This window comes from Hyalella azteca, unplaced genomic scaffold (genome assembly GCF_000764305.2).
Source record: "Hyalella azteca isolate HAZT.00-mixed unplaced genomic scaffold, Hazt_2.0.2 contig6160, whole genome shotgun sequence".
Classification (NCBI taxonomy): domain Eukaryota; kingdom Metazoa; phylum Arthropoda; class Malacostraca; order Amphipoda; family Hyalellidae; genus Hyalella; species Hyalella azteca.
The window spans coordinates 30,865-49,409 of NW_025936328.1; the positions used below are offsets into that span (position 1 = coordinate 30,865).

The 18,545-nt window shown below is 36.8% G+C and overlaps 2 protein-coding genes across 2 annotated transcripts in view; one reads left to right on the forward strand and one right to left on the reverse strand.

Annotated features, from left to right (window-relative positions):
• LOC108670186 overlaps positions 1–18,545 on the forward strand; it is a 41,643-nt gene that overhangs the window by 15,300 nt on the left and 7,798 nt on the right. Inside the window, exons 10-11 of the mRNA XM_018157652.2 lie at positions 158–232; positions 1,869–1,901. The gene's annotated coding sequence lies outside the window, so the exon portion shown is untranslated. The remainder of the gene's footprint in view (positions 1–157; positions 233–1,868; positions 1,902–18,545) is intronic.
• Positions 555–18,545, reverse strand: part of LOC108670176 — a 130,585-nt gene continuing 112,594 nt past the window's right edge. Inside the window, exons 12-14 of the mRNA XM_018157636.2 lie at positions 6,664–6,771; positions 5,897–6,107; positions 555–5,557 (exon numbers count right to left, since the gene is read on the reverse strand). Of these exons, the coding sequence (XP_018013125.2) occupies positions 5,415–5,557; positions 5,897–6,107; positions 6,664–6,771 (462 nt within the window). The 3' untranslated portion in view covers positions 555–5,414. The remainder of the gene's footprint in view (positions 5,558–5,896; positions 6,108–6,663; positions 6,772–18,545) is intronic.

Consider the following 18,545-nt stretch of genomic DNA (forward strand, 5'->3'; position numbering starts at 1 on the left):
TACATTTTTTCTTTTTGTTGTTTATTTATTTTATGCGCCATCTAATTAGTTGTAGCTAAATTATCTGCCTCTGTGTTGTTTATTTGCTTGTGTTTTGACGATGATCTTCAGAATTGTTTTGTATCTTTATATTATTAATATTTTTATTTAATTTCAGAGTACAGTTTATCTTGCTCTTCATCAAACCTTCCTCAGCCCGTGATCATCAGCAAGATTCACGCAACCAAGCTTGGTGAGTAAATTTATTAGGAACGGAATACCGCTCCTCGTTAATACGCAATTTTTAGGTGAAGTCAGTCACATTTTTCTTTTGGGGAGCACGCCTATTTTCTTGGCAATCATGGATCCACTGGAAAATTCTACTGCACGATCACGCTAAATATTCTCTATCTATTGACCGTCTTCCTTCATAAACTCTACCATATTCAGAATATATTTAATTACCATGTTAAAATTGCTAAGATGGATGAAAAATTATTTAAGACTACGGTACTAAGTTGCAACCTGAATTCATTTAAAAGTAATTCAAGGGCATTAAAAAGAGTGCTCCGATGAACGCCTTTACTGGCAAGATAATCGTTCTCACAGCAACAACAACAGCAATAAGTCGTGTCAGGGACCAAAAACCCTGCCTCTATTATTCTTGATATACTTCGCTTTGTATAAGTAATAACGTACAAATTTATATTAGGCTATACAATAATCAACAAGACGGTGTTATACAGCAGGTAAGCTACATTTCTTACGCACTTTTGGCGCGGGTATAACGATATACCCCACGTATAGGCATAGGTAATAACCCTAACAAAATTTAGAGTCGCCCCAGCTTCTGGTAATCCATATCAGAAGCTGCCGCGTCTAAATTTTCACTGGGAATGCGTGTTAGTAACTATTAAGACACGTGTCAATGTTGCTCTTAAATGCGTCTAAGCGTCAGTCTCATCAAGTCATCTCTCCATTTCGCATTCTTTTTCCGGATTGTGTTTGGCTGGGGAAAATAAATTGTTTCGTATTGAAATAGCAGTTAGGTTTGTACGAAGGAGTTTTGCTTTAATTGCTATTTATTAACGTTGGCTGTTAATCCGCGGTAATTTGGGGATATCAAAACATAAGTGAACTATTTCTTAAAATCAAAAGATTATTACTACGTTTTCAAAATAATTTTCTATTCATTCAATCAGATTTTCATTATTCCCTTGAAATTTATGAGCAAGAATTCATTTTTATTTGTTTGGTAAACTCGATTGCTTTTCGTACCTATTTCTGATCCTATGTTTAAATTTTCATTAGATTAGTACTGTAATTTCATCTACTACACTATGTTGTAATTTCATAAGTGAAATATAGGAATTTCAATGTTGTCATGACATCATAATTTCATCAGATTTTTTATGAAACAGTAACAATATCCTTCTGAAATCTAAACTGAATTTCTACCAGTGAAGATGTTTCCCGATATTATTGTGTATTGCACAACAGGCTTTAGTTCCTAACATCAATACAAGATCTGATAAAATATCTGTGATAATATAGCTTCAAGACATGGTTAATGCACCCTATCTCATTTGACCTCTGAATTATGAGACAGGAGAAGGGAGGTTAAACCTATTCCTTCTAAATTATGAGACAGGAGAAGGGAGGTTAAACCTATTCCTTCTAAATTATGAGACAGGAGCGGGAAGGTTAAACCTATTCCTTCTAAATTATGAGACAGGAGCGGGAAGGTTGAACCTATTCCTTTTAGATTTGGAATCGAGTACCGGAAGGTTGAACTTATTCGTTTTGATACTCGGAATTCATTTTATCATGCTAAAAAATTACTCCTGTGTTTGAATTATTTTGATTGAAAGTATTCAATTATTTTTCAGGCTTGACTCACGAGCTGATGGCGCAGAGACAAGGTAAGCAGTTCTCCATTTCTCAAATAATAATGAAAACAAATTGTTTTACGTTATAAAATTACATTCCGTTCCCATTAAGAGGCGTATATGACTAGCATATTCATTTTTTTCCCTAAAATCGACTCTGCATTATGAAAAAAAAAGAGTTTACCATCTTCTCCGTAAAAAAATTCCTTCTCATTGTGTATTGAATTAAGATGATACCACACAATTTTTTAGTTTGAAAATGGCTGAAAACTCCTTAGCTAATGAAAACCTAGAATGATAGTCTGAAGTAAAATTAACGCGTTATGACCGACTCTTGATAATGAACTAATAATAATATAATTAGATAATAAACTTCACCTGATAGAAGGGCCTTAAATCTGAAATTTAATTATAACTGCAATCGTCAACTATATTATTTGATTATTAGTTGTATTGATGGTTTAAGAAATTCTTGGAGTCGATTTTTCTCTAAAATATCGTTATAATTCAAGAAGCAATAAATGAAATTAATATCACAAATTATCAGTTTTTGACATTGATCAAAGTCCATGCAACTTATTCTAACCATATCAATAACCTCTGTCATCACTGCCAATTTGTTTTGTTACGCGAAACACACCAACACTTTTGTTTAACTGTGAATTATTATTCATTAACTTTTACTTGTGAATTTATTAGTCCCACGATGTACCACGTCTTCTTGATCCATGACATCCTGACAATGGGAACAACTACCTGCATTTCTTTATCCTTCCTACGGAAATTATATCAATAACACTAAAGAAGGTTAAGTTATAAAGTTCGGTCCTTTTGTTCGAACTCCTTCTTAATTCATTCATTTCTAAGTCAATGAATTTAATGTAATATTGGGAACCCTTGTGTCGACATCTTGGTGTGAAAGATTATTCTAGTCTATGTAAAAAATACTGCCTCTGACGTGTAGAAAACATTAGGAAAATATCTCGCTAGAAGTGATCGCTTTGAGAACTAGAAATATAGGAATGAGGTGCCAGATAGTCTTCACTAAAAACAATGCCAACTTGTTATCTATTCAACTAGACGTAATAAAGAAACATTGTTTGCTACAGTGTAAATAAGGCGCTGATCATTTCGTCGTCATTATCATCACTCGATGATCATATTCAGGATTTAGCACAGCTTCTTGTAACGATCCTTTTCTTGATCGTCAATTTGTGATCCTCAGGTAAATAGTTCATCTCTATACTCGATCAATTGAGGTGATTAATGCTTACGTCCGAATTTATACTATGCGAAGTTATATAGAGGCCCTAAGAAGTTCATGCAGCCGGTATTGCTTTCTAATATTCCGACACTCAAGTTATTCAATTCGCAATGGAAAGCTTGATGTAAAATTTGAGCTTAATGTATTCGTCCGCTTTTTTCTCAAATAATCCGAATTTCCTAATTTAATTCGCACTGTAGTGGAAACCACTGTACATGCTTGACGCCAACTTCGTGATCTCATATAAGCTGATGCAATATTTATGAATTCTCTTCAACTAAGTGGCCTGCTATATTACCATTGATTCAGGAATATCATGTTACTCATTAGCCAATTATTATCAATAAATCGGAAGAAATGCCACAGCGACGTTCAGCGCTGTACTTTTTTCGAAAACCTCCGTTTCATATTATACATTTTACCTTCAGCGCCCAGAATTATAGATACCTAGTCAAACATTTGATTTACGCTGCTGCTATTTCGGGATTAACATTACGCTGGTATTTGCCTGTAAAGTTTGTGATTAATAGAAGCGGGCATATTTTGTTTTCTAAAGAAGTTGTTGTGTTACAGAAGAGCGAATATCACGACCGGGATCGTTGCGTGTGAAAGGGTTAATGCTTTCCAGTTTAACCACATAGAGTGCGAACGAGAAGCGAAAAGGCGCGTGCAATGCGACGAGTTCAAGCTCTTAGACGTGGTCAAGTTCACCATCCATCTCTCCACTAATTTACTAATAGTATTTTCAGAATTAGTTTAGGAATGCAAAGTGTTTGCATCTCATCATTCAACACTTTCACTGCCATTTTGCTGTTTGTGAGTGAAACTTTTTGGAAATCAGTGCAGACATATTTTACAATTGCCTACGGATTCACTGTTTGCACACCGACAAACCAGTTCATTTTTCCTACCTTCTCTTTGTTCTCAGCAACCTCAAATCTCTGGACACTGAGAGTCAAATGGTCGACTTGACCACGTCTTGAGCCTCAATTATAGCAGCAGCAAATATCAGCAGCAGCAGAACTTCGTACAACCATTTAGAGAAGATAAAATACCTATTTCCAGCGCAGATAACGATCATGCTTCCACAGTAGCGTGGTCAATTACTAAGTATCCGTTATTCACCTAACAAGTTAAGGAAATATTTTTGGCGCAATATTGTCTCAGACTCGGTTTATTTCCACCGAGCACTATTTGGCCATCTCACACTCAGAACCTAAGTGTATTTGTGTGCGCTTGAAGTTATAAAACTATCTTCATACTAACATAAAAACCTACAACACTTAATGTGTCCCGATCACGGTATTTATCCTAAGTAATGAAACTATTATTTATTACGTGAGTTCATGCGTTATTTAGTTCGTCGAACTTTTCGACTAGCTACATTTCAATTAAAACTCATTTGATACAAAATTGAATCAGGCAATTTTTATGCACCATGAAAATTTGGCTAAATTCGCTCAGGAACTCTGCTCCCCGTAAACGGCAGTGGTTCAAGTTCTTTTTTGTGGGCTGCGGCTGCAGTTCTATTTTATTAAGACCTTTTCGTGTTCAACGACTTTATTCTTCATCAATTGATTATTTCAGCATCGTCATAAGTTTTTTTCTTCTCTCCGAAAAAATGTTTTAACATGTGTGGGGAACTACTCTAAGTTCAGTTTCACTTTCCAACCTGAATCTCTTCTTTGCTATCAACTGTGACACGTTTGCGTCGAAAAAAACCTAAGGCCACAGTTTCGCTCCGTGTGCTTCGACGAGATCAGTTTTGCCCGACTCAAAACTTGACCATTTTTTGTGATATAAAGTAATATTCATTTTAATCATCTGGGTCGAAGCGTCTTAAACACAAAAATCATCACTATTTGTATGGGAAAGTTCGCTTGCAGCAGTCCTTTTTTTACATTATCAATGTTCAGATATTGTTCACGTTCACTGTAATTCATACTCCTTCATTGTGTTTCGTCGATGCATATTTCCCTACGTAGCACTCACAGTCGGGCGTTCAATTCGTCATATGATCTTGATGCGTACCATTTATAGGTTGTCAACGAACGCACTCAAATTTAGTGCATTATTCTGGGACGCCAGTGGACATGAATCTGACGGTAATCGCCAAACTACTCCATCACATGCTCGGTAAATGATGAATTTTCTCTGACTTGTTCTAGGAATGTTTGTGCTTGATGGATGAACTTGTCGGGTAGATTGGATTTATGGTAGTAACCATTGATTTGTGCAAGGATTTTCTCGAAGGACGTTGCTGAATAAATCCGACAATTGGATTAGCTCTGAATGATTGGCGCGGATGATTTTCTAAGGTCGGATGGTGAAGGCTTGCGATCCATCATCAGAAATTCCATCTCTGGTCTGGAGCGGCTAAGCCAGCACGAAGAAATCAGTCTAGCCGCCTCCTCGTGCGACTTCCCTGAAATTAAGTTCACATTACAATGTGATACGTCAAGTCAATTTGACATGATTTTCACCGTGATGCGGCTAAATTTGAAATGATTTTCACGTGGATGCGGCCAAACTTGACATGATATACAATTGGATGCGGCTGAATTTGACATGATTTTCACCGTGATGCGGCTAAATTTGACATAATTTACACTTGGATGCGCTAAAACAAGTTTTTCGTAAATATATCGTGGAATATTCATGAAAAATATTTGAAAGTTGTAAAAAACTGTGTTTTTGCAACCTTTCGTAGCTTCACGAAACAGAATAATCAACGAAATTTAAATCTCTACAATCCAAAATTTACCTTCCAAATTCTGGTCATCGACGGCAAGTATGAGTTGGCCGACTCTGATGCCGCCCGCCTCGAACACGGCGCCGTTGCCGGCGATGTTGATGACGCGCGGGATGCTCTGCTTGGTGTCAGCGCCGCCCTCTATGGCGATGCCCAGGTTAGGGCGCGATTTGGCAACCACCACACGGAACCGTCCTTGTTTGTCGCTTAGTACTAGCGACGTCTTTTTTTAGATACAATTTAGTAGAATTAGAGTACAAATTGGAATTCATTTACAAATTAGAGTACAAATTGGAATTAATTTACAAATTAGAGTACAAATTTTATTAGTTGTTCACAACGGTTAATTATACATGTAGATAAATGAAGTCCTTCTTCAAATGAGAAACACAGACTCAAATTGTTGTCGCTCACTATCGATGACAGATTTGCTTACGTAAAAAAGATGAATTTTATTTGAGTCAATGAAAATCCAGACTGGGAGTGATAGTGCCTGCGCATTAGCCTGCGCAGCGATTCTCATGGCAGAGTGAAGTTTAGATTATTTGCTAAACATTTTGAATTCCAACTATTACTAAAGAATATACATTGCATGCAGAAATCGGTCGTCATTCAGTGTCTGAAACCATCATCGAAATTAATGGAACTTCGGTTACAATTTCAGCCACAATTTCCAATATTATACAACATGTATGGCATCATATTGTTTATTTGTAATATTTTAGATGTAAACATCTTGTATAATTAAAAGCAAATCGCTCGAGATTGATTTAACTCACCCTCCTGGGGCGGCATGTGTGGGTGACCGCCGGTGCGACTGAGGTTGGCTCCAGCAGTCGAGCGGCGGCTGCCGTGGAGGCAGGGGCTAGCAGTTCCTCGCCATGCTCCTGCGTTTATCATTAATTGAATTAGAAATATGATCTTAGGCAACAAGTAAAATGGAATTTTCAAAGTCATTTCTGTATTCGTTTCACGTTTATAATCTTTGGAACGAAAAATAGCACAAGATACTATCCGGGTATTTTCGAGAAATACTTGTATGTTTATTATTGTTAGATACTTGTTGTTTATTTTAATATCATTTCCATTGTCGTTCCTTTGGAAATAAACCTATGGGCAGGGTGGCCCAGTGGATAAAATTCAGAGAACCAAGATTGGCGCAGAGAGGTGCGGGTTCGATCCCAGCTCTGTGCGCCAGTTTCTGGTCAGAATCGGCGAGGAGGCCGGGCGGTTGAGCACAGCAGAATTGTAGCAGTTAGTTGCGAGTTCGAGACCGCAAAATGCTGTGAATGTTCTGCGACGTTAAGAATCGGCGACAGGCCTACGGCCTAATAACGCTGAAACCGCTATTATTATTATTATTATACATTTTGAAAGCTATAAAATTAAAATCATTGCTTTATAATTTTGCTGTTCAATTTTACTAATGAAAATCTGTTGACTAAGAATTTTCTGAGCATTCAACATTTTCATTCGACATTTCAACATCATTCTGGGCATTAATATTCTGGGCATTCATTTTTACGCGTAATTTATTACGTTGTTATTAATTTTAAACTCTGCGAAATTCACACTAACGAGCGGCTAAGAGAGATAACTGCGCTGCTTGCACAAGAATAATTCAAGTTAAAGCATAGTTGTTTTGATTAAAGAAGCCTATGACATGATTTGATGATCTTAGTGAAACCCTACTGTCAATATTTAGTGTAATTAATACCCTTTCTTTACTAGCATTTCATATCCTTAAATATTAATACCTAGTTTTGTAGATCTCTCACATACAACTTGCCAAAGTTTCATCAATTTCAAGGGCAAATTTTATATTTATTTCTAAAATAATACATTTTTCGTCCATTATTACTCAATTGCATTCTTGTTTCCTAAAAATTTTTCATATTTTCAGTCCCCTTTTGACGTTTTGCAATCGCATGCTCGAAAATTTCATCTCAGCAAATTTTTGCGTTATCGCGCAATCAGTAGGTATATAGATTGATAACAATGATACGTTTATCACGGAACCAATAACACGTTTATCACGGCTCCAATAACATTTATGCCTGCACCAATAACACGTTTATGACTGCACCAATAACACGTTTATGACTGCACCAATAACACGTTTATGACTGCACCAATAACACGTTTATGACTGCGCCAATAACACGTTTATGACTGCACCAGTAACACGTTTATGACTGCACCTGTAACACGTTTATGACTGCACCAATAACACGTTTATGACTGCACCAATAACACGTTTATGACTGCACCAATAATACGTTTAAGCATGCACCAATAACACGTTTAAGCATGCACCCATAACACGTTTATCACGGCACCAATAACACGTTTTCGACTGTGTTAAGACTGCACCAAGTTGAATATGTTTATTTCAATGCTTTATTCCAGCGGTTTTCTGATGTCTATACCGCAGATAATTCGCAGGTTGCAGCGTCCGTGCTCGCCATGTACAGTTATCGATACTAAAAATGAGTGCTGTGACAGCCTGTGAGCTCGGTCCATCAGTGTGCCTTTGTATGTCTTGGGGTGAGGTAGCCTTGTTGAGCTCTCCACAGTTTAACACTCTTTTTAACTCCTTTCAGACGATCAGGTAAATGGAGATTGATTCGATTCAGTATTGTATGCTTGGAAATTACTCGTTTTAATTGTAGCTGGAAAGATTTTAGGTATAATATTTGCTTACGATGAGAGGTCATTATATACTGTGGATTCATTTTTTAAAATCCCCCCAAAAAATTACTTGTGATCACAATTGCGTTCTGATATTATGTTTACCAGAATGGTAATAAGAAGGGTCGAAAATACGATGGCAGATCTTTTTCAGCACAGTATTAATTAATTCCTTGTTTTAAAATTTCATCAGGGATGTTGGCCAGAATTTATGCATTAGTATGTGACGCACGACAAATGTGGATCTCCCGGTTTGCGGTTGATAACCAAATAAAATTTTCAACACTTTTTACTTAGTCTAATTAATTCTAGTTTTTTTCTTAAGTAGGTGTGTCGCGATGTTCTGTACAATTTACTTCAACATATATGGCGGAAGCCCTAACTCGGAGGTGTTTTTTTGACAGAAGGCTGTTTTGTGGATAATTTATTTATGTATGGTTTAAACCGAAATACTTTATCTCAGTTCTTCCTGAGGGTTTGGTTTGCGTTCTGGTCAAAATTAACGCACAATCTCTTTATGTTGGTCAATCTCGTTCTACGACGTATTTAGTTTGAAATCTCATTCTGGTAAAATGGGCACGGATTTCTTCAAGTCTGGACAATGCAAGTCGCCATGGACTAGAGAAAGCCAGCGATGTCAACAAACTAGGTTAGCTGAGCGCGAAATCTGACGTCGAGTTCAGCCTAATTTTGTTTCTGCTTCCAAATTAGATACAGAAAACAAATTTTTAAGCCGTGTTCAGTTGATATAGTTTTTGGACTCGCACGAAGTCATGCGTTTCGCTTGTACAATATAAGATGTGTAGATCTCACCAATACCAAAACTTGTGCAATTTATGATATGCGTTCTTAATTACGCAACATTTGATGGTGAATGATAGCCGGAGTGAGTGCCGCATCCTTAAGAAACCATTTGAAGTTTTACGCACTCGATGTTGTCGAATAAACCTTCATCTCGCAAGCGGTCTCGCACGAGGGTTCTCTCAAATTGCAACTAGCAACTATGCAGTTTTGTTATGTATCTGCGCATGCTCTGTTCGGCAGGTATCTCTTAATAAATAAAATTAGAGTTGTTAAAGGTAGAAGCATTCCTAATATTATTCACTATTTGCGATGCTTTTACTGTCGAAATTGGGAAATCATCCGAACAATTGAAGGTTGTTTACTTATTTTGTATTCCTCGGAAATCTCAACGCTTAGCGAGTACGGATCCCGCTGGTCATCCAATCCCGCGCCGACTACCTATGCGTACGCTGGATATTTAATGTATATTACGCAACAATTGATAGCCTGCTAATGTATTTTTTTACCGTTTTCATGACGTATACTTTTGAAATGTTTATGTAAAGTTTCAGCGATACCACCTATAATTTAATTCGTATCAACTAACCCTTCGCCGACGTAACAGACTCTATCGCACTGAGCAGCTACTGTAATCAACTGGACGTCAGCCAGTTGAAGATACTCGTATTACTGAAAACTCTCACGTTCGGCAGTGGTAGTTTCTGAAGAACATTAAAAAAATCCAACGCGCCGCACTTAGATGCTACACAAAGACGTGATTGGTGTCGTAATATGAAGAGATTCATTGCCGCACACGGATTAAAAGTGAAGGATCGGCCTAGGTTTATAAATTTTACTGTATCTTGTCGATTATTTCGTTTTAATTTAGTTGCATTTGTACTTCTTCCCTAATGTACTTCTTTCCTAATGGAAGGATGGCGCAATGATGAATGAAATCAATGATGAAATGAAATTTTGCGCAAAAAGCTATTTACTCTCACCTTAGCAAGGTAGAGGTTAGAAATATTAGTTATTTACATTCTTGAGATGTTTTTATCATTTTTGCTATCATAGTTTTAAATTAGTCATTCACTGTGCGTCTGGTCCACTGCACATAATTCTTAGCTTGCACTTATTTCATTTCGCTATATATACATTTATGTCTGTCTTTAAGCGTAAACTGTAGCAATTAGGATGACAAAAACAGAAACGATACAGTTCATGAGTCGCATGGACACTACAGAAGGCCACATGCTACATTATTTTGAAACTCATTCCGTCAACATGCAAGCGAATGCACGAATGCAAGGACAGTCCTGAGTTTCGTTAATGCGTAACTGGAGCGAACCTCACGCGATACCTTCGCATGATGTCGTGACACGTGATGCGTTTTCGCTCCTGTAGTTCGTTTCTCTGTGCTTATAACTATATACCATTAAGTGCTGCTAATGTCGGCTCACTCATATTCATGTCGAACATCTTACAATTATCTCAAGCAACGTTCAAACTGAACACGACTTTCGTTTTTCGTGGAAACTAATTACTTTGTTTCAAATGAACTCTGCAATCACTGATTAACTTGCGAAATTGTCTGACAAGATGTGCGTCATTTTTTTTATCATTTTTGACGTCTTTCTGGCACATTTTTACACGAATGAACCTCCCATTAAACTCAATTCAAGTTGACCGACTGGAGCTGTTATTCAATATAAAACTTTTAGACAAAAAGACTTGAATACTCGGGGTTAGAATTATTGCTCCGAGTCAATGCCTATTAACCAGCCGTGATGCCTACTATTTGTGCGTATGCATTACGCACGACAGCATGTTTGCCGACTAAAAATAAAGCGCGTTCAAAAGATGAATTCTGTGGGATTAAACCGGAATTATTGCGGCGCAGGCAGGCTACAAATCAAACTTTTTGGATTTTTTTTTTAAGATTTGAATGATTGAGTTTTCAGCGAATTGAATGAAATTTGAATAATTCTTAGGTGGGGAACTGAAATGAGATTTTCATTCTATTTTGTTCCCACCCACCCCCAACATTCAACGAAATAACAGAGAAGTTAAATCAGCAACTGGACAAAGAAGCGTTCGATCGGCATACAATTGCAAAGATATTGTTGGCCTTGCAAAGCAGTTGCGTTGTACTCGTTGCGGTGCGCGACTGCGACGCCAGATGTTGTCTACAGAGCCTCAGCAACCGGTGGCGTGTACCGGATAATAACGGCCCAATCACACGGGCGCTGGTGACGGCCTCGCTCAGCGCGTTCTTAATTCAAATGTTCTTATTTTCAGGAAGCATGTCAGGAAATTGCATGATTTTATTATTGCCTGAATTAGACTCTTATACAGGACAATGTCTACGATTAAATTGAAATTGCTTAATTAATGTGAACGTTGGTACAGTTATATGGTTGTTAGCATTTTTTAATTAAAAGCTGGAGTTTTTCTTGAGAAATATGTAAAGGCTTTTGTGTTGGCTGAAACTTATAGCCGCGAGTGAGTACGCAGAGTCGTTTACCGCCGCGTTAGCAATCCTTGAGTAATGCAGCTTTTGCCTCAGTCTTATTTTTCTCCGCATCTTCATTTATAGGCTAATTTTCATTAGCTTTAACCCGTTAATAACAAATCTGATAAAAAAATTATTTGGCGTTTTGTGCAGGAATTTTTTCCTTTCGTGTGATCTTCTAAAGTGTACTGACTACTGATGCTTCATTTGAATGAGAACACTGATCATGAGATGGATTAAGAAACTCTAGAGAGCGAACGTTGCGTTTCACCCGCGAGTGGTCCGACCGTGTGAGCTAGACCCTGCTGAGCGGTTAGCGGGACATGCATGAGCTTCTGAGTTGCTTGCTGCTCAGTGTTCAGCTCATACCGCACACGTGCAGCGCGTAGCACCGCGTACCAGTCTTCATCGGTGATTATCCAATGGCATGGAACGTAATTATGTGCGAATTTAATTTGCGTTATCCACTTTAATTCTTCCATTGCATCGTTGAAGATTATTCCCATAGATCGCTTGCGCCGTCTACGGTAATTCTTGAATTGCACAACATGCGGTAATTCTCAAATAGAATAATCTGCAGCAATTCTTTGGAAATTTCTTGCGTGAAAGATAATTCTTCAAATGCCTTGTTAATGATAATGCCCATATGGCTACATGCATGGCTTTTTCTCCCACGTTCTGATGGTTCATACCGTTGAAGAGATATTTTTTCTCAGAGCATTTGATAGATTTGAAAATCTAAGTTGTTCAATGGTTTATCGTTATTCATAAATACGTTTGATTACTTTGTAAAAATTAGAGTGTTTGAAGTTTTGAACCTGGCTATTTTTACATTACTATTCGTGGCTTAAAGCGCTGTATTATGATCGCCATCCTATGATTTGTCAATACGTTTGCCTCATTTAACGTTCACTACAGAATGAGCTATTTATAATCCCGTTGAATAATACATATTACAAAGAGTTGACTTGGTTTAGTGGCGGAAAAATACACTCCATTCACTTTCTTTGTTGTACTCTCCGCGCACTTTCTCTGTTGTTTGAATAGCCCACCAAATGAGACTGTCATCTCGGTCGTAAGAAAGACATCACATTGAAAACTAACTTTCTTTCACGCATTGTTCAAGAATTCCGTGAGAAAGTAAAAGTTTAACTAAGTGATCCTGTTTTCTCTTTCATTTTGTACTGACTATTAGTTCATTCACATTTCTTGAATTAAAATTAGCCCGCAATTCTTGCAACGGAAAAAAATTTGATAGATTTGTTTCATTTCGAACACACTATTGTGGGCCTTTAGCAAGTATTTGGGTATTAGTGAAAATAATGGAAGTAAAGCTAGAATTAGGAATTAAAGGTTAAATTCATCGTGTTAATTTTAATGAATAAACTAAAAGCTTTCGTAGGATGAAATTTGAGTTGATTAAAATGAAAAAGTTTAATATGCTTGAAAATATTATAGTATTAGAATGCGTGTTGTTGAATTCCCACAGAACCAAACCTAGCTTTATCTTAGTCAGTTGTCGCACTATCTTAGTCAGTTATTGCAGTAACTTAGTCAGTTGTCGCACTATCTTAGTCAGTTGTCGCACTATCTTAGTCAGTTGTCGCAGTAAGTTAGTCCAGTTGTCGCAGTAACTAAGTCAGCTTATTCAGCTATCGCAGGAACGCAGCGCGCGCGTCGGTGAGCTGACAACAAAGGTGCGCCGAGTGACCAGCAAACTTGCTGTGCTGCGGTGACTCAGCGACCTCTAACTCCCCGCTGCTTTGTGCTTATCGCCTACACCGCAAAAATAATCTTACATTCTCTACATTTCAAAATCAAACGTGATACTAAAAAGCGCGACCACTTGTCGCCTCTACTGAATGTTTTTTTTTTTAGTTTTTGATGTCTAGGCTTTAATGTTTAGGTTTTAATATTCATCATTCATGAATATGAAAAAAACGAGAATTCAACAATATGCTCTTTGAAATAAAGCGCACTGCAAAGGTAATTCAGATCTTTCACATATTGTTCTTGGGTAGAAGATTTTTTGGATTGAAGAAGCTTTCAATAGTTAAAATTTTTATGTATAATAATTAATATTTATTACTCGACTATTCGAAGCTACGCCAAGCAAAATTCTACGTGAAGACACATTTTAAACTATTTTTGGGCGTCTTTCCTTATATGGTCTTAACCAAATAGACGGTCAACTTCGATACCGCCATTTGTGTGAGATATCTGCCTGAGGTCAGAGCTGGCTGTGCACTGCCGATGACTTGCCGCTCCGCCCGCCAGTAAATCGCTCGCTGATATCATGGGAGTGCCGCCACTGCGCAGCAGCAGGTGCATTCGTTCACACTGCTGCACTTTATATAGACATTTTTGTTGCGGAAAAATCGAACCCGAAAACTAAGAAGGACGAATGTAGAAGTAAATGATCTGCAAGAATGACTTTTTTGAATGCAATCAAGATAAACGCCAACTCAATTTTTTAACTTATCATGACGTAATCATCATCTATGCTGTGCGTAGAACAATTAGGTTACCCATTTTTTAAATTTAGGGTGATTAGTGAAGAAATTCCTCGGTGCTAGAAAATTCAGAATTAACTGTCTACTGAATGATATTTTACCGAATGAAGCGTGAGTTCGGGATTCATCGCAACGGATCCTATACGAACAGTAAATTATATCGCTTTGCAACAATAGAAACGAAAAGGTAAAAAACATGCCAATTCAAAGCGAGGATGATTCTTAAGTCGATAATAAGTTTCTTTGATTGATATATTCAAATAAAACGTAGTTTGTGTACACTATTTTTATAATAGCTGCACAAGTATAATAGCTTAGCTGTACCTACAAAATTATTTGAGTAAAGGGGCTGTCCATTACTTGAGCGTCTCTGGTGGAAAGTTGTTTTCTTACTAATGTCAACTTTTTATTTTCCTTAAATACTCTTCGTGTCGTTTTCAATTTCTGACAGCAGATATTCTTTAATTATCTGCCTGAATCCATATCCATCGGAATTGACTACATTACCTAAATATATTTTTTTATGTTCTCGAAGACGTAAAGCCTAAACAAAGTGTTGTTTCTGCCTTGAAGTGCACGTTCATGCAAGTTTGCAGGGACTTCCAAAAGATCGTACTGATTTTCTCATTGAAATCATAATTGCTGTAAAAATTTACGCAATGATTAATGATGAGGCTACGTATGAGACTGTGTATGACTGCATCGTAATCTCTTGATTGATATAATGATCATGATTGTGCTTATCTCAGGTTTGTTTTGATTAACAAGAAAGCCTTTCCTTTGGGTAAATATTGTGTGCATCCTCCTCTTTTATGCAATTCTGCATTATGAAGGTCTTGGCATTGCTGTTACTTAGGCTTCATTGCAAATTATTTGATAATTCGTTCATGTCAATCATCTGGTAATTTGGTCAGCCAAAGTTCTTCGTATTCCTAAATCCGGTGCAGAGTGTGTACTTCTAAAAAGTTATCACGATATTTCTTGAGAAATTCAAATTACTAGATTTGCATTCTAAATGAACACGGGGAAACGTTAGTTGGAAAATTAGTATCAAATTATTAGAAATAATATCACGTAATGTATCCTTCATTAGAATGAATATTAGAATAGTTATCTGAAAGCGCTGCGAAAGTAGGCATCTGCGTGTCGCAATTTTTGTTGGCGATGAGACGATCCTAAAATATTTGCCCCGATTATCAACAACAACAACTTTTCCGTAATTAAGTTCTTCACGGCACATCATGATATGTTCACGACTTGCCTGTTAATCCCTAATTTAAAATTTCAAAAAATAATTTTTGCTAATATTTTTTGACGTACGTTTCGTTAGTTTTAATTACTTCATGAATTATATTATGTAAAATAAAATTTCTGATGCTTATCTTGTAAATGACAAATTTGAATGGCCAGAGAAAGTGCGTCTACACTTTTTTTATAAACGGCTGACTCGTATTGAGCAAGGCATCACCGACCCACACTGATGCCATTACGTTATTTGCAGCGTGTCCTGAATGCGTACGGTCCTCGTTTAAAAGACGGATTAAAATAGATAAAAATAGATTATTCAAAGTGTATCATATATATTACGTTGTGAGAGAAACGCTCAGCAGCCATTAATCGTCAAGTTTGCCTGTTAATGTAACTGCCAGGTTGTGTTAGCAGCCAAATGTTACCATATCTGCCCAACTGCCCATAAAATTCAAGGAGAAATTAACTGGTTAATTCTCAATACTTGAGTTGGGAATGTCTCGTTTTTTCTCGTATCTCGATGGAACATCTCGTTGTGTCTCGTGTAATGGATTATCTCGTTTTGTCTGGAATCGATATGCATATCTCGCGTTCTATTTGAATCGATATTGCAAATCTCGTGTTTTATTTTGCTTTTTAAAATTCCGGGGAAGTTTAACTGTCACGATTAACCATTTGCCTAACATTTCTTCTTTATTCTTGTAATTTTTTTCCTCGTAATTTAGAAGGAAATATTTCGCATATAGGTTTATTGGAAACAGGCCTACGAGAGTCACGAATCACATGCTGAGGCATTCTAATCCTCTCAAATTTCTTTATTAGATTAAGTTTTAGTAAATAGTTCAGCCATTGCTATTCATTAATTCGCAATTAAAGCCGTATAGTAAAATTTATATTATAGAAATTATAAAGATTCCTCATTCAGTGTCAAAAGAAATGTTAAGTCGAAAAGTATACAAAGTATCTAATTTGACATTATTTGTAACGATATGTTTTGAAAACCCTATTGAATTCATATATTTTCACAGCATGTGAATTAATTAGAAAGATGTTGATTTAAATTAATAATAAATGGTGAAAACAGGCATTCACGTGACATCGGGTTGATTTCGGATGCTGTTTTGCCGATAAGTTATTAAAAACGAGAGTCGATTTGCAATTTTAGGTTCTTACCTTCCACATCTCACGTATCATTTTGTACAAGGCAAAGTTTGAATGCAATTTTCTAGCAGGGAAGCAAGAGAAATTACAAACTAGACTTGCAACCTCCAAAAGCAAACCACAATATTGTCTCGGCGCATAGCGTATTAAACGGAACCTTGAACTTTCAAGAACTTAATCGTCTTACACGGGGAAAAATTCGCTAAAATTTCAAGTTTTACCAATCTACCTTGAAATCGCAAAATAAGTTTGTGTCCTGGTGTATTTCTTCCAAATATCGTGTGCAGAGACCTCTCCCCATTATTTGGGGATTATATATTCAATATAAGAATCCCCATTATATTCAATTCCAATTATTCCTATAATAAACTTTATCCGAGGTCATCCATCGTGCCGGAACCTTCCTGCAGCATGAGCTGGAAGGCTGCTTCCGTTGGCCATATAGCGAGCAACATAACAAACAAGGTCAGCTAGTCGGCAGCGCGCCAAAAATATGTCAGAACACGATTGCGGTCCAAGTTTTATGGCAGAGAAATCGCATCCGCCGACATCTAGTCGATCGCTTGCTGCTATTGGTTCTGGGCAGCAAAGAAGTCCAAATGAGGGTCACATGTTATTGTAAAATGTCACTCTGATGAAATAAGTCACATTGTAATACATACGACTGATGTGAAATGTCACACTACTGTCAATGTAATGCTGTCACACTAATATCATTGTAATACATTTGACTGATGCAAAATGTCACACTGATGTCATTGTAAGAGCTCAATGCAGAAGGTGGATGAACACAGACCAGGAACGGACTTTGTACGTACTTGTCTTGCAAGAAATCGTTCAGTAGAAACGAATGATTCTAAATTATGATGTCAAGTATTTCATGAAAGGTTACGTAGATTGATATTTTCATTTCATAAATTTAACGTTCGTACCGTGTAAAAGGGCATAAAACTAAACACGATGGTCACTATTTAGAAAAAGCTTACTTAGAGATTCGTACTCTGCCACTCGGAACACGCAGACTCCGGCTAATCCAAATACAAGTACTATATTATTTTAAGATAAACAATGTTATGAACACGCAATATTCGAAATATGTGGGAATTAAACAACTTACCAACAAAAACTAAACATTTACGATCAACCTTTGGCTCAAGATTCATTTAACTATACCCTCTGGATCCACGATATTTTTATGAGGCGTGATAAATGCTTGAATGAACGGAATGAATTTAATAAATATTCTAGAAATCTCGGGCTTCTCTTCTTGAACAACTTTTTTGTCGAACCCGGGAAATAATAACCGCTCCGTTTGATAGGCTGCAGCAATTACAATGATAACACTTTAGGATACGGAGTAAGTAGTGATGTAGCTTCGGTATGAACTTTTCAGAATAGCGATTATTGTTATAGATTTATAGATACAGTATATAGAATAGACTTATAGTTTGGGCATCAAAGTGGAGTATTTCGTTGTATATTCTATTTTTATTGCCAATTTCATCGAACAGTAGGCTTTACTAAAAAAATATTCTCGTAAATTCAGTTGGTTAATTGTTGAGTGGCGCTGCATATCTAAGTGTGCATGCATGCTCTATATGTTTCTATTACTTTACAAGTCCTGGTAGAATAATTCGAATTTGCATGTTAAAATGTGTGTTCTGAGTAAGTATATTCTGTATAAATCTTACGTATTTTTCAAAGAAACAATTGATTGTAATTTTAGTTGAAAACTTTGTTTTCAGCATTTGTT